This window comes from Choristoneura fumiferana, chromosome 14 (assembly GCF_025370935.1).
Source record: "Choristoneura fumiferana chromosome 14, NRCan_CFum_1, whole genome shotgun sequence".
In the NCBI taxonomy this organism is placed as follows: domain Eukaryota; kingdom Metazoa; phylum Arthropoda; class Insecta; order Lepidoptera; family Tortricidae; genus Choristoneura; species Choristoneura fumiferana.
In genome coordinates this window covers 3,628,937-3,646,819 of record NC_133485.1, presented here as the reverse complement: position 1 = coordinate 3,646,819, position 17,883 = coordinate 3,628,937, and the positions used below count along the sequence as shown (strand labels likewise).

The 17,883-nt window shown below is 37.3% G+C and overlaps 1 protein-coding gene and 1 long non-coding RNA gene across 3 annotated transcripts in view; one reads left to right on the top strand and one right to left on the bottom strand.

The window, feature by feature from the left end:
• The window catches only part of LOC141434773 (zwei Ig domain protein zig-8-like), a 450,603-nt gene extending 445,074 nt beyond the window's left edge, over positions 1-5,529 (bottom strand). For both annotated transcript variants that reach the window (XM_074097209.1, XM_074097210.1), the window contains exon 1: positions 5,331-5,529. In XM_074097209.1, the coding sequence (XP_073953310.1) occupies positions 5,331-5,346 (16 nt within the window). In that variant the 5' untranslated portion in view covers positions 5,347-5,529. The remainder of the gene's footprint in view (positions 1-5,330) is intronic.
• Positions 1-17,883, top strand: part of LOC141434776 (uncharacterized) — a 249,464-nt gene that overhangs the window by 183,600 nt on the left and 47,981 nt on the right. The gene's annotated exons all lie outside the window — the stretch shown is intronic.

Genomic DNA, 17,883 nt, shown 5'->3' with positions numbered 1-17,883 from the left:
TGGATCTTAAGGAAATTGAGGGAATTTTTGAAATGTTGTAGGGACACCTACATATAGTAAACTGGATATATTTAGTAGTAACTCGTGCATTTGCTATTGTAAATCATCATTTTGAGAAGTTGTAACTAATGATGACGACCACAGTTGACCATCGGAGTTACTACTCAACAACTAGTATTTTCACGGGTTGAATTTTAATTACTTTGACATGGCTGCTAAGCAATTTATGCTCTTCGTAATGCATATGGTAAAACGGGTGGTGAAGCACCAGGACTCCTCAATAATTAACGTCTCTGCATCGGAAAAAGCAATATTTCGTAAAAGGTGACGAGCAGTTGATATTAAACTATTGTATCTTAGATTATTTACACCAAAAAGCGTAAAAAAAATATAACATAGAGTAACATAGGTAGATACTTTATCCTATCCTACTTATATTATAAATGCGAAAGTTTGTGAGTGAGTGAGCGAGTGAGTTAGTATGTTTGTTACTCCTTCACGCTGAAACGGCTGGACGGATTTGGACGAAATTTGGTATGTAGTTAACTGGACATCTAGAATAAAACATAGGTTACTTTTTATTCCGATATTCCCACGGGATAGGAAAAATAACAACCGCTGGGCTTGGTCATGAAATTGGACATGATTGTTTTTAATGTAACGTCAAAGAAAACCACGATTTAATTTTAGGGAATTCCCACGGGAATTTTTAAAAATCCCGAAATATCGATTCAGCTGCTGGATCTAATGATTTACGTGTGCGAAGCCGCGAGTAAACACTAGTTTTTTGTAATAATCAATAAAAAATCACTATTACATGAGCGATTTTAATGTTACATGTTTTTAACATTTTTTAAATTATATGAGGAAAAAAAGCTGTCCAGAAGGTGTAAGATCGTCAGAACTTGTTTATCCTTGCCTTATTCGTCCAGTGTATTAACTTTGAAGTTCTACGAATCCTTTAAATTGAACACCGTCAGAATACTTAAAAACCGGCCAAGGTCGTGTCGGAAACGGCCGAAATAGGGTCACATAGCCAATACGAAAAAATGAAGTAATATTTTTCTGATGAAAATGAAAATTTATTGCGTATGAGTTAAGGTTTTTGATTGCAGTTGCATATTTTTAAACTTAGTTTCACTTAACCCTACCTTTACAGGTGTACACGCAGTTTAAAAATAATAAAGATGAAAATTTTAAAATTACACTAAGTTATTATTATTAAAATCGATAAAATAGTTCAATTTTGATTATTTTCAAGCTCTATTATTAGCCCAGAGTATCCGGTAGATATTTTAATAATCCACTGTACGGTAAAAAAAAAAATTTTTTTGTACCATTTTGTCGGCATAGTTACATAATATATTCGTGAAAAATTACACCTTTCTAGCTGATAGTCCCTAAGTAAAGCCGCGGACGGACAGACAGACAGACATGGCGAAACTATAAGGGTTCCATTTTTGCCATTTTGGCTACGGAACCCTAAAAACGTCTAACTAGCACTTATTTAAATTAATATTATGCATATAACGTTTTAAACTTTCGTGATTCTCACTCATAGTCAAAATACCACAAACAAAACAAGTAATATTTACCTCGACGTTTCAGCAACGTTACAGTTGCCGTGGTCACGAGTAGACTGAAGTGTGGGGTGTCAAGTCTGCCTAGCAGCGCGAGTTCTTCGAACGTGAAGCGGCGTTGGTACGTGAAGCGGTTGAAATAAAAAAGCATAAGAATTTCAACCGGGACGATGGGTATAAGCTTTCATCTTCGTGGAATCCTGTTATTAATAAGTGTCGGCGTCGGGATGAATGTTCGGAGGGACGATCGGACGTTGTTAGTGTTGTGTGTCGGTGTGATAGGGTGACTAATAAAAGTGACCAAGTGCGGGTAGTTCGTGATACGAGTGCCGGCACTATTAGTGATCAAGTGCGGGTAGTTCGAAGAACTCGCGCTGCTAGGCAGACTTGAGACCCCACACTTCAGTCTACTCGTGACCACGGCAACTGTAATGTTGTCGAAACGTCGAGGTAAATATTACTTGTGTAATAATAGCGTGATAAGTCCCGTTTGTGGTATTTTGACTATAATATTATGCATTTTAAAATGAAAGACTTTCAAGTCTTAAGAAATTATTAAGAACAAGTGAAGATGATTACAAAGTAGAAGCAGAACTTTTCAGAAATAGACACAAGAGCACTTCAAGTATCTTTAAACTGTTTAAAGTAGAATAAAGCTTAAGAATTGCACGAACAATACTCATATTTAAATGCTTTTACGAATGAAGCAATTAACAATTTATATTTATTTATAGCCACGTTTTTTAAATGCTATTAAGTGATTGGACTTGGCACATAATTTATCTTCAATGGTACAATACATTTTTAACTGACTGCAAAAAAGGGATGAGGTTCATAATTTGACAGTTTTTTATACGTACTTGCGTTACAATCACGCCTGATGGAAAGGATGGATGCTTTAGTAATGCAGTTTTTTATGTGTGTTACCTTTTTCAGCAAAAGTATCACGCTGTTTTGACCCTTAAATATTTTTAATTTAAATCAACTTGGTTCTGTAATGGAATTGATGACTAATAACATGAAGTTGTAATGTTAGTCATCAATTCCATTACAAAGTATCGTTTCCAATCGCTGACCAAGAATTTGTTTCAACAATATCCTATTATTGCACCCCAGTTCCCACAAAGGCCAACACAATTTCAATGTACCATTATACATCAAAAAGTAACGTCCCACAATACGTATTTTTAATTTAACGGTCCGCATTATCCTCCAGCGACCTTAACAGGAAAATGTGACCGTAACTCATATTTATGTTCAGAAAAGCCTTAACATGACATGTCAGGGTTTACGCATAGAAGATTCTTTGCTGCAATATAAGAAACGGAACATAAGGAAAATATGATTCCAAACCTATGCTCATATGAAATATTTGGTTAAACAAGGTGGCCAGTGGCAGAATTCCAGTTTCAAATTTTTTTAAAAATAAAACTGAAATATATTCAGCAATTAAGTTGAGGGTGACCACTGTATTTTTTTAAATAGGCTATTATAGTGTCTTACTGCTGGATGAAAGTCTATCCTTTTGACCGCCACAACTCTGATTCTGAAACTTTGTCAGGTAATTATAGCCGGAAATACGCACGCCTTTAGCTGGCACACTTGCGTAACAGCTCCTTGTACGTGCCAGCTATTGTATTGTGTATACACTAACTGGCATGCCTGTATCTGGCAAGCAAGTAGATCGCAAGCAGTTTGATTTACTAGCATTCAATAAAGGAGGGGTCACGGGGGCTGCGAAATCAGCATGAGTGAACGCAGGCGACAGCTACAGGCATGCCAGTAGCGGAAAGAAAGACGCCAATTGCATGCAAGTTTAACTTGCAAATGTATTCACTGTATGCCGGTTACTTCTACATGCGATTATCTAATATGCAAGCTACTGATTTGATTTACAGGCATGTGTATTTTCGTTCATTCAGATTCTGACTGTTAAACTAATTTAAATGATAGTTCACCGGCTGGAAAAAATTTCGTTGTGACACAAAAATTACCCGTGCTACATACATATATATACAACTGGTTAATTTTCATGTCCAAGGGAAAGATTTCAATCTTATGTTAACTACCATAGTTTAGGAAACACAGCATGTTTTAAGACGCATTTTGTGAACATGCATTTACGCAAAATGCTCAATAATTTAATACAAAAAGGACTCAGTTTCATTTGAAGCGCGTTAATGCGCGTTAAAGGTAATTACGCGTTATTTGCGTCAAAAAATACTCTATTTTTATACCAAATACGTCCAGCTAATTTATTACACCATTAAGTAGCAAACGCGCGTTTATAAGGAATATTTTAGTAGGATAAGTATTCTAAGAAGCATCTACAGAAATCTCGTAGACCTGCTACGGCTGCGTAGCACTACTACGGAATTGTCGTAGCACTCTTAGGATGCTTGAAGTGCCATAAATCGAGTCCGACATTGAACTACCGAGAACTACCTATTAAGATTCTCAATTTCTGGGTCAAGATATGTACTGTCAGCAGCGAAATTATCAAAGTTACCAAACTAATACTCGTAGGGTACTAGACTAGAAACTTCTAGTATTTAGATTACCGTGAGGCTCACTCAATTGTGATATAAATTCGGACAACTCACGTTTTAAGTTGAGTTTAGCTCCACATGTTTCGGGCTAAAGGGTAGCCCTTCCTCACGGAGCTCGCGCCACGGCGGCTGATGCAAAATGCGCACTGTGCGCCACCGCTCTGCTCGCGCGACGTGTCGATTTTATGTCACTTATAGTAAAAATACTAGTATTTGCTTACTGTACTTAACTGCATTGTGATTCAATCCATACTGAATTTCCAGTTAATCTAATCAACGGCAGTGGGCGAAATGCGACTTAGATGATTTGACCTTATAAACAAACACACATTGTACATTTAACAATGACGTCAATAAAACGTATTTATCAATTAGAAGGTTTGGCTCGAAAGGTATATTCATATAGAAAATATAATAATTACGATACTATAAAATAATACGCACACGCCCACTTCAAAATATCCTAATTATAGACATAGACATAACTTCATTTCGACATCAAACTTAAAATAATACTTAATTTACAAAAAAAAAAAACATTTTGATGATGTCATTTGATTATCATCATTTAATTATGTTACGTTTTTGATGGTTTTTAGTAAACTTTTCATTATTTGTGTATATAAAAAGGGAAAATACACTTTCAAAATGGTATAGTTGTTTACCACCTTAATTTAACAACTAATTTATTTACTGCTCTATGACATTGCAGACTTGAGTATAATCCTAAGAAGTTCTTGAAAAAAAAAGAGTTTTCATAAACAAACAATACACACACCTATTATTACTAGAAACCATGGGATTTAACACGTAATGGAATATTGTTTAAATTACCACACCTCCAAAAATCGCGAATTTATAAATAAATTTTGTCAGATCCACAAATAACGAAAGAATTACAAAATATTTTTTTTCCTGGTCCTTGTCCGTTTATATTTTAGGTATTAAAATGCCGCATTACTTTAGTCAACACTTATAAACTTGTCCATTTCACCCTACCACCTCCAATTGAAGCGGAATTTGTTCGTGCATTTTCAAGGGCATTTCGACACGAGGGAGCAACAAAACAGCTCGTTAATATTACTAAACCCATTCCTACCCCTTATTATTCATTAAGCCGCTGAACCAGTCAATTTACGCCCTATTACATGCCTGCGAATAATTAATACAGATTCAAGTAATCAGGCAAGAAATCATTTACCATTTTTCTGCACCATTAACCTCCCTCGGCTACTCCAGATTTCAGCGATCCGTCTTACAACACATCATACGAGTACATCACTAGTTGCAAAACAAATGACACTTTGTAAAAACACAATATTTAACACACTATCACCGGGTAATAAGGTCCGATTTGCTTCAGGATTGCGGGAATGAACGCGACGTAAGGAACGCGCGACGTTCGCTGCCAAACTGCCGCTACGGCGTGCCGAAGCCACCCGATTTTAGCCGAGGATTCCCGAGCACGCGCTCGGGGAGTCAGGGCAAATTTTGCCCAGTCTTTCATATTTTATATCGGTTGGGACGAAACGGAATTACGGACCTTGCTCGGGTTTTTATGGAACGGAACCAAGGCGGCCGAAACGCATTCTATTCGGTATATTTTTTTGGTACGTTGCTCAGCTTTTATTGTTGGCTTTGCACCATGTAATGTGTGATTTTAATGGTAACGGGCGTGACTCGATGAAGGGTAATAACATGCTGATTCAGTGCTCATTTTATTATGAATTGTCGTGTTTTATGGACTTTTTGCGTTTAATTTTTAACACGCTGGGATTGTTATTGCTCCAGTCATTGTTTTAGGGATGTTACAACCGCGAAATGCTAACACAGACCACAGGATGGACGAAGATACTTTGTGATGCAAATTTTACACTCTAGGGCAAAAAGGCCTTGATTGCGTCCTGATATTATTCATATTCGTCGAACATATTAAGATGTTACATAATAATAACCGACTTTGTAATTTAATAGTCATGTTCATTAAATATTTCTTAATATTTCGTTTCAATTTCATTCAATCTATTTCCATGGCATTTTTTTTAATTACCTACTCTCATGAAAATTTCGAAGATAATGAAATTGTTGTGCTGTAAATATATTAAATTGTTAATTGTTACACTTTCAAGCATAAAATTTTCATCTGACATTGCAGAAATTTAATAGAGATAGTTTGAGATCCTGGATAGAACATAGGATACGTTTTATCCTGAAAATTGGCGCTTGATAAACAAATTTTCACAGACAAAGTCGCGAGCAACAGTCAGTTTCAAATACAACTAGAATATTATAAAACTGCGTGCAGATGGCCGGATGAATTCAGTTTAATTTTGGTAAAGTGACAGTTGAATTTCTGGAATAAACTAGTTTAATGCTTATGTGGGCAAAAAACCGTACAATATAAAAAATAAAACAAAATAAAACTTAGTTTAAACAATAATAAACATCATTGGAAATAGTACACGACTATCCTAGAGGATCCGTATATAAACATGGTATTTTGCACTTTTATTCTTCATACGAGTTTCAAGAAGATCATGATGTCGTCTTATAAAGTCCCAATATCTCACGATTCTCGCAAGCGAAGCTGCGAGTAAATGTTAGTAACAAAATATTATTAAGTAAGTGTTGAACTCTATTTTTATAATTGCAACATTAATCATTAACCGACTTCAAAAAAGGAGGAGGTTCTATGTTCCACTGTATGCATTTTTTTGTATTTGTTGATGTGGCAACTTTGCCCTCTTGGCTTCCGACAATTACACGAGGTAGCACTAATTCCAACTTTTTTTAATTATATTTCTTCAGTGAGTCCTTACTTACTTTCTTACTCATTTATACAGCAGCGTTCAAGTGCTAACTTATCGTCCTTCTAAGTAAAAGGTAGGTTCTTTTGATATAAGAAATGATGTTTTTCTCCTTCCCCCGGCTTCCTGCGAGTTGTTGATTTTGCCTTGAATATCAAACGGTAGGAAGTTATATATCTGATACGTCATATATTGTGCAGTTTGATACGTTTACGGCCTTCTGATAGAAAATGACGAGCGTAAGTGTACTCTCCCAAAACGAACTTGGCCAGCGTGGGAACTGCGGCCCAAGCCCTTTACTTGTGAGGAGAGGCCTGTGCCCAGCATTGGGATTCATATAGGATGGGATGATGATAATTTTAACGAATGGATGGCAAAGTGGTTAGAGATCCTGACTACGAATCTTGAGGTCCCGGGTTCGATTCCCGGCCGGGGCAGATACTTGTATAAATAATACAAATATTTGGTCTTGGATGTTTAATATGTATTTATCTTTATATGAATGTTTATTCGTTGCATAGTATCCATAGTACAAGCTTTGCTTAGTTTGGGACTAGGTCAATTGGTGTCAGGTGTCCTATGATATTATTTATATATTTATTTATATTTATGATGAAGTGTACTCCGCCAAACTTCCGCAAAAGTACTGAACATAATTCAAATAAACCATACCATGAGATACCATAGACTTAATTACGTATGACTATTTTAGAGTTCCGGCAAATATTTACTTTTCCAATAAGGTTCTTAAAATTGTTTAACAACCGTTGGTTTTGAACGTGAAACTACCGTGAGACTCACTCATATTAAATATATTGACCCGGATAACTCACGTCTTAAATCGAGTTTAGCTCGACATGTTTCTGAGTCACGTTGCTCCGAAGACGAAGGGCATCGGGTTAGCCCGAAACATGTCGAGCTAAACTCGATTTAAGACGTTAGTTATCCGGGTCAATATATTTAATAACCATTGTTCCGTATTGATCGTTATTGGCCCGTAACTACAGCTATAAAGCTTGAGGTCCTGGGTTCAAACCTTTGGCTGCTAAAACTCCTATTGCCAACAGTTTTGGTTAAGCACAATTATTTCTGCCAAACAGAAAAAATATATAATGTCGGCGGCCGATCGTAAAATCCGCCAGATCACGAAATTCCTAGGCATATCGTGAAATGCCGCCATTTCATGAATTGGCTAAGGGACATCCGCCATATCGTTCATAACTCACCGTTTAGCGATTTGCCTAGTGACGTTTAGGCAGATCATGAAATTCCTAGGCATATCATGAAGCGCCGCCATTTCATGATTTGGCCAGTTTAGGCAGATCATGAAATTCCTAGGCATATCATGAAACGCCGCCATATCGGTTCTGGCACTTCGCCGATACGCTGCCGCGGCACGCTCGCTTCGCTCGCTCGGCTCGTGCGTCGTGATCACAATTAATACTAACCACTCCTCGCTTCGCTCGTCGTACCTAAATTTTTCTATATAAATAAATAACAACTAGTGAACACTTTATTTACCAACAAAATACTAACCTATAAAATACGGGCAGACGTCCATGGTTTTTTCACATTGTGCACAGAATCCGTTTGATTCACATAAAAAGAACGGAGCTGATGTTCAAAAGCTTCTTTTGCACTTCTATTTTGAATTCAATCACTATTTTCGGTTTAAAGATCATTTTATTGCGACGCCGACATTTTTCACGCGCTAAACAAACACGGCCGGTCAGCTGGTCACGGCCGCCATTGCATACGCAGCGCCACCAGTGGCCAAATAAGAAACTATTTTACGATGTGCCCGGTATAGAGCTAGGAATATCGACGAATGCGTTGCTCTAATCGATCTGCCGTATTATTTCTCAGGCACATCGTGATATGCCTGGCCAACGTTTAGGCATATCATGAAATGGCGGCGTTTCACGATATGCCTAGGAATTTCGTGATCTGGCGGATTTTACGATCGGCCGCCGACATATACATCTCAATAATTTACAATGTTCTGTATTGGTAAAAAGTTGGAAAACCCCGCCATTGTCACTTCAAAGTTCAATATCTCAAAAACGGCTTAACTAATTTTGATAAAACATGTCTTATAACTATCGCTAGGAACCCTGCTTTCAAATAAAAAATAACGCGTTCAAATCGTTTCACCCGTTCATGAGCTACGGTACCGCAGACAGACACACAGACATACAGACACACATAGCGGTCAAACTTATAACAACCCTCATTTTGCGTCAGGAGTTAAAAAAAAGCGTTTTCACTAACCATGTGTTGATACATAGTGGATGCAGCAACATTGGTTTTTTGCAGAGTCTAGATTTGATAAAACAGATTTTCATAAATTTCTCTAACATGGTCAAAATTCATGTCTTACTCTAACAAAGGTAGGTGAGTAAAATAAAATAATTTAATAAATCAGGCGTTATTTTGCTTCCACATCAATAAACTAAAACAAATACTTTGCTCACCCGTGACCTTATGATAGCTACGTTTATGCAAAAAATGTGTGTTCACACAATAAGAACACACAGATCACACAGTCTCAACTGTCATCTCAACCACCAAACAACACTAACGCGTTTTGAACTCAACTTGAGTTCATCCTCAGAGCAACACAACCGTGGTTGCGTTGAACCGATGCCTTCGTTGAACGTTGAACGGTTGTCTCCGCAAAGTAATGCCTGATTCAATAAATAATTAAAATTTTAAATAAGTAAAAGAAAGATTGCTTAGTAACGACATCTCTTGTCCGGGTGAGCGGTTAGTTTCAATGGAGTTCCGAAAAAAGTTTCTCTATGAGGGCTACGGCATAGATGACGCTAGCGTCACTGCTTAAGTGACTAAAATAAGAAACAAACAAGCTGAGATATGAGGTGCATAGGGGAAATTCGTGTCTGTACCGTTGACCATCAGTGGTGTAGCGGTATAGCACGCGGTACGGAATACCGAGGACCTGGGTTCGATTCCCAGTGATGGTCTTATTTTTCTGGTTTTTCTGTGCATCTATATTTCAGTTTGTATTTTCCATTTAAGTAAAAGAAACACAATGTTTGTATAGACAAAGTTCTAAGTACTTGACATTTTATATTTCAAGTAATTAATCATGAATACTGTTGCAAATGTATAATTCCGTTTCCTAATTGGCCGCCATAATTGAACGCTTGAGATGATTCTCATTAAGGCTAGTGTACATTGCAAATTAGCCAAACATTTGATCCACCAAATAATTATTACTAAATAACATACCTCATCCGCCATCGAAATGAACATATTTCAACCACTAAAATTCGGTACTTTACGGCTCATTCTCAATGTTTATTCAAGCTGTATTACCGTCGGGCCTGTCAAGTAGAACTACGAAGTATTTTCGACCGTATCTAGGATGTTGAAGATCGAAATTACGGGTGTGAGTTTCAAATGTGCCACAGTTGTTTATCAGTAACTATTCAGGCTGAAACAAATGGGAATCGCTGCGAGAGCGTTGCATATACATCGCGCGTCGCTATTCTTGTATTGAACTATATGGTATTTCAGACACAGACAAGGATATAACTTTATTTCGACGTGAAAGAGTATTATTGGCTCTTAAAGTGGTGCACAAATTACAAAAACATTTGATTTACTTAGTTGGAAAGGGATAACATTCTCCACTATCACGCATGCAAGACAAAATCTTCTCATCAACAAATATAATAAGTCAGGCACTTGTCCCACCGTCGACGATGAGCGAGAAGCGAGTAGAGCGAGTAACTAGAAACGAGTGGGCGAGCAGCGAGAAGCGAGTGTAGTTTTGTCGCTCGGCTGTAAGCGAGTGTTCGCGTGCGACGGGCGATTACTCGCTCCACTCGACTCGCTCGTGCGGGGCGGCCGCCAAGCTGACATCGCTGAGCGAGTATCTATAGATCAGCGAGTTTTATAGCTCTTGTCGCTGCGACAAAAGATGTAAGAGCGAGTTCTCGCCGACAGTGTGAACAGCCAGCGATCAACTATTAATATATGTGTCTCTTTTACTCACACAGGATCTTATATCTTTTGTTCGTTTCTTGAGCGAGAAAATAGTCGATAGCCAATCGTTTCCTCGCTGGCGGTGAGACAAGTGCCTAATTGCAGTAGCAAGTCCACCCATCAAAATGTTGATTTTCACACAGATTTAACAGTCACAAACGCCTCACAAAATTTTGTGAATGAAATAAGTCTTTGAACGTATCTTAATATATTATAATAGTATAATGGTGTTTTTCCACCGGCGAGGCGAGACGAGACGAGGCGAGACGAGAATTGAAATTTGTGTGCATTATCGCGCGCCCGCCGCGAGCCGCCGCGGGCGCCGCCATACAAATTTCAATTCTCGTCTCGCCTCGCCGGTGGAAAACCACCTTAAGTCTTATAAGGACGAGATCTTTTTTTAATGGTGTTTTAATTGGTGCAGACGCAGATTTCAATAATTTTAAAGTAAAACGTAAATTCAATAAATGTAAAAATAAGAAAAAAAAACTAAGTTGACAATATCTGACCGGGATTCGACCACAACGGGCCAGTCTGCAAGTCCAAGACCGCTAGACCATCATGCTCATGTCAAATTTATTCAATGAAAGAAGACAAAAGAAAAAAACGTAATAACACGCGTTTTCACTGAGATAATTAAGACCAAGATGGAAGTGATTGTTCGCCAGTGAAAAGCCCCTCATAAATTGAAAATACAAACTGAAATATAGATGCACAGAAAAACCAGAAAAATAAGACCAGCAAAAAACACAAAAAGATTCCAAAAAAAACAATCTTAAACCCCTCATAGCAAATTATCTTGCTCGCTAATCCTGCCGTGAAGCAGCAATGCTTGTACTGTTGTGTTTCTGCGTGGAGAGTAAGACAGCCGGTGAAATTACTAGCACTTGACAAAACCCGACTGCGTCAAAATATACTGAAAAAAAGAAAACAAGACGTGGACGTAATGGTCTAAAATTCTATTAAGTAGCTAACTTAAACTTCAACAGTCGGGACCCATTCAAATATTTAGTGACCAACTCAAAAATTCTTAGTACCTAATAGCTGCGTCCACGTCTTGTTTTCTTCTTTTGAGTATTTTTTAAATTTAGTGTTTTATTTCATACTTTTTTGATATTATTGTGAAAACGGTAAACAAAAATACATGACTTGTATATATTTTTGTAAACTCTTTTTAAATCACTTCATTTTGAGACCCTACTCGATAGGTTTGAATAAAAAAATTGTAGACACAATTTGGCGCCAAAAATCGGCCATTTTGATTTTTTAAGAATTTCATGTACCCAGTGTCACTGGCGTCATCGAGACAAAGCCAATGCCATATAATTTAATTTATCAAAATCAGTTCAGCCGTTGAGTAGTTACGAGAAGACATAGGAATAGACATACATACATACAGGTCAAACAGATAACCCTCCTTCGCAGTCCGGTAAAAACTACAAACCTTTACTTTGCTAACTACATTTTGTGATTGTAGAGCAGGAAATAAAATAAAGTTCCAAAGCCGCAATGAACACCGAACCATCTAGCTCAGTTCCATGTAATAACGGGTTGAATGGTGCGAGTGACGAACGCACAATTCCCGACCAACTACGACCGAATGTAAGGCGGACTAATTAAAAACGTGACTGTGTTCAATTACGCTAGTAAACAATGGAGATTGGTCGTAATACGAGAACGTGACGACGCCGTATTATAAGGTAAATCATATCATGTTTTGTATAAGTATTTTATATTCGGAATGAAATTGAAAATGGAGACGGACTTTGGGTGTTTAAGGGTCGATTCTTCGAGCTTTGGCAAGAATCAATTCTTTACTTAAAATGAAGTAACCTAGTAAGATTTAATTTTCCTTCCGGTCTTTAAATTATTTTATACTAGCTTAGCTGCGCGGATCTAGGTTATCGCGCGGTGGCGCCCTCTACCGGAATAAAAGGTATCCTATGTTGATCCTTGGGGTTCAAAATATCTATATACCAAATTTCATCAAAATCGGTTCAGTGGTTTCGACGTGAAAGCGTAACAGACAGACAGACAGACAGACAGAGTTACTTTCGCATTTATAATATTAGTAGTAGGGAAGTAGGGATTTGTGCAGTTCGTAATTGCTCGTTATTGGACATTTAGACTGACATTTATCTTTCTAACGTCAGCGCTCTGTCACTCCATACAAGAGATAAGGTTCAGTCAAGGGCATACATTTAGTACGGCTAATAGCGTCGAACATACATCGACCATATTGTTAGTGGTATATAGGCGTATAGATCTTTTAGACATTGTTACGGTCAAATAGAAAACCACGACCAATTAATAGCACCTAATCATTTTTAACAGGCTGAAATCTACTTTTAGACCGTTTTAGAGGAAGGCCTAACATTAAATCAAAAATTACTCCAAGTTAATCGTTGTACTACTTCTGTAATTAGACAAAATCAAAAGAACAAACTTAGTTACGACTTTGACGACCGGATGGCTAAGTGGTTAGAGAACCTGACTACGAAGTTTGAGGTCCTGGGTTCGAATCCCGGCCGGGGCAGATATTTGTGTGAATAACACGAATGTTTGTTCTCGGGTCTTGGATGTTTAATATGTATTTAAGTATGTATTTATCTATATAGTATGTTTATCCGTTGCCTAGTATCCATAGTACAAGCTTTGCTTAGTTTGGGACTAGGTCAATTGGTGTCAAATGTCCCATGATATTTATAAATGTCCATGATATTTATTAGTTACGCAGCAGGACAAAGTTTATTGGCTTAGTTACTTGGACTCAGGCAGTTACTGTTATTTGTTTTATTCCAAACGCCGAATATGATACACAAGTAAAGGTTCAACAGCTCACCCGTTTATCTCTCCGTTCAAGTTTCTCATCGTATTTTCGCATCAAAAAATGTAGCTTCTGCATCGAACTCATAGATATATTATGCATTATGTTTTCAACGCCCTAGAATGTTCCGCGGAAAGGATGAAAAAGATGGAAAAATTCACGAGCAAAACTCCGGGAGAAGCTAGTTATGCATACCGATACCGCTATCCACTTTATTTTTAGCTTTTCAGCGCGGAAAGTTTTTCTTTCAACCGAATTTTTGAAACAGAAAGTTACGTTACGGGTTGAAAGCGAGGTTGTGATTATTTTAGCTCGTTTGTGTGTCACTTTTTAGAGTATGCTAAAAACCCTTTTTCATCATATTTGCTCGTAAACGCAGGCTACCTTCGTTGCAACCCCCCAAATAAAACCTCGACCTTAATGTGCTTTTCATGAAACCCGTGGTCGGTAAATGAGTCATTGCCCGTACTAATTTTCATTTCATGAAGCCCAAGGTCGGTAATGAGTTTGTTACTGCATTGTGTGCTGCTGCTCCGCGCGCACTGCACACGCACGCCATGCACATGCTGCGGAGGGGAGCTGGCGCTGCCAAGAGCGCAGTCAGCTCATCGGCAATTTTTTTTTTAAATATTAGTTTTTCGTTTACAGATATACAATTTTAATCGCAAATGTGATGAAAAACATTGTATGTCGCACGAGCGGTACTAGAATTACGAACATCTACAGTCTTCGACTTCGGGCTTCTAATAGACTCTCGTTCGTAATTCCTTGTTTACCGCCCTTAAAACACAATGACACAAAGTACTATTACTCTTCTGTAGTATGCAAGGGCTTTTTAAATACATTGGTACCCACCAATGGGATACTTTGACTGAGATTGAAACCTTTTTACAATCAATTTCGTTATGATCTCATTGACAAATAGGTATATGGGATATCAACATGACATTAGTAACATAAAGGTCTCACCCTGGTACGTGATGCAGATTCCACGATTGTCTTCGTCGGACATCTATTCCAGGGCTATAAGTTTTTAACCATTCTAAGCACATAAGTACTTGAAATAATTTCAAAGCATGTAAGTAATGATTTTTTAAAAGACTAAAGATTTTTGAGTACAGCAGATGAGATTCGATCCCGCTCCCCAGGCTAAACGTGCTAAGGGTCCTACCAACGGGAACACCGAGGCGAGACCAACCTTACGAAAATATTTTTGATCAAACTGATGAACTAATTTTTTTAGAAATCTAGCTTAATAAATGGGAACGTCCACGGCAATTTCCTAAAACACTAACAAATCTAACGTTCTATGTGAGAAATGCGAAAGACATTTCACTTTCGTAAATGTAAGTAAGGCTCAACCTATTCCAATTCACGCTGCAATTCCCACGCCCCTTTTAATTTAACGGAGTTCCTTTCAATCGCATAGCGCCATAAAGGGTATTCGTAGCGATTTTTATACAAACCCAATGACCTGAAAAAACCCGGTGGCCTCACGAATAGTTACAGCGGCCCATACAGATTACTCTTGATTCAATGCACGCCAAAAGCTTAAGCTGAAAAGATGCTGCTTCGATGCACTTTTTTTCAAGTGATAACATAGTTTTTATCCGTCGAAAAAATTAATAGTAACCGCTAAGCTGAAGTGAGGCAAGGCTGGTCATGTCTGCCGCATGCATCGTCTACACTGTAGAGCCGTCTACACTAGCGGTTCTTAATCAGTGGTCCGCGAACCAATAGTGATCCCTGAACACACCCAAAGTGGTCCGCGAAGCCATCGAAAAAAAAACTCTTTATACATTTTTATCAAAAGTGAATTTTCTGAACTATAAGTGGTCCGTGCCAGGGCAGAAAAAAAATCAAATGAACCCTCATCACAAAAGGTTAAGAACCATTAGTCTACAGCGATGGGCCCACCCATTTGTGGTTAACACCCATTGGGTTCCGTGCGATGGCCGTCGAAACTGAGGTAGACCGAAGAAGAGACGGCGGGAAGACTTGGACGCATATAAAGTAGAGTATCAGGAGAATGCTCTCGATGGGGACAAATGGCGGAAAAAAGGGGAGGCCTTGCCCAGCAGTGGGACACTTTAACTAATTAAAAAAAATGCAAAAGCTTTGATTGTCTCAATGCCTATAATTTTACGAGTACTTTAGTACCAGACCGTGTCCTGGATTATTTCATTAACTTTATTTACTTGGCGTTGAGTCAAAGCAAAATAACTTGCTTACTAAGCAAGTGTAATAAATACTTTTATAAGCTAATGACAGTATAATAATCTGTGTCAAAAAGACAGAAAAATAACAATTACACCTAAAAACATAAAATTTTATCTTTCATAGATAAAGCTTAGAGTATCTGTAGTGAGATACATTAAAGCAAAATCTAGAAGGTGCTCTGTATGTCTAAGTCAAATAATCAAACTGACATTACCACAAAAGTTTAAAAAGCGCTAATGAAACTGGGATAAATCGTAATCAATTGAATTCGAATAATTAAAAATAAGAAAATTAATCTCCGATGTTAAACTTCTCAAACGACATTAGAAGAAATCGCGTACCCGAGTTTGTTAACTTTGATTATGAATTATTCTTCGTTCCAACTGATTAATGGTACAAGATCCCGAAACCGTCCGAACAAACAAAATTTAATTCGGCGAATTACTTTTTAATGCCTTTTACTTGGACCAATATTTCCGTTCTTGCAGGAAGTGGATGCGAAAATGTTTTTAGTCAAATGGTGTTTTGGATGTTTATTCATGTTTGCGTATTCGATCGGCGACAAACGTAACCTTTACTGCCGCTGTTGTCCATCTGTCTGTTTGTCACAGGGTTGCATTGCATCTTTAGGACCGTAGGTAATAGAATAGACACCTGAAATTTATACCTACACATAATTGATCCTAGTTTCCCGTAGACCATCTTATATCTGTAGGGGCCAAATTATTTCCTAACATATTTAGGTCGTGATGCGCTTGCTTCGCTCACTCGGCTCAAGCATTGTAGTTACAAATTATACCCACCATCACTCGCTTCGCTCGTCGTCGTAATAGTAGAAGATCCGAACTTGAAAAGATCTTCACCGGTCTGATAATAGGATGAAATGTATTTTTATAATAAATTTAGTATTTTAGAAAATATATTAGAAATGATTTTGCTAAAAAATCCTAGACAGGCAATTTTTTTTTTTTAATGATTTTTAATTAAATGCAGACAACCCTATATCAACGTGTTCACAATAAAACAGCGCTTACGTTGATATACAATTTGTTCTATTATCTAATCAAGTGAAAGTACAGAGGGCATCGATATAACTATTTGAATTTATACCTGGCAACCCAGTAGTTCGTCCAGGTAAACAATAGCAAACTCAACGTCTACATATTTTATAGGTTTTATACTTTAAGTTAATATAAAATTTTCTTATTATCTCGATGATGCAACAAAAATTTATTAAAAAATCATTTTTTTTAATAATTAAAATAGCCTGTCCAGGATATTTTTAGAAAATCCATTTCTAATATATTTTCTAAAATACTAAATTTATTATAAAATACATTTCATTCTATTATCAGACCGGTGAAGATCTTTTCAAGTTCGGATCTTCGACTATAACTAATTTCGAGGGACCTAAGTTGACAGTAAAAGTGATCAGTTATATTACCGAAATCTCTTTGACCCCTTTTTATAACTAGCTAATATAAGAGGAACAAGGTCAATGCGCATTACTATTTATTTGGTTTCCATTACAAAAACAAATAATAAAACCGGCCAAGAGCATGTCGGACACGCCCAAAACAGGGTTCCGTAGCCATTACGAAAAAATTAAGTAATATTTTTCTAAGGATTTCGTATTTTATACGGAATCTTTCAAGTTTAGGTATATTTTATACATGTATAATTCTCAAGCAAACTTAGCCGTTATAGTTTTCCTTGAAACTTTTATATGCTTACTATTTGCACTTTAAAGTCGAATATTTCGCAAAAATATCACTGAATCGAAAATCGTCTAAGCAAACCCCTAATGGTTTTAAAAGACCTATCCAACAATACTCCACACTATGGGGTTGGATGAGAAAAAAAATCACCCCCACTTTACGTCTATGGGA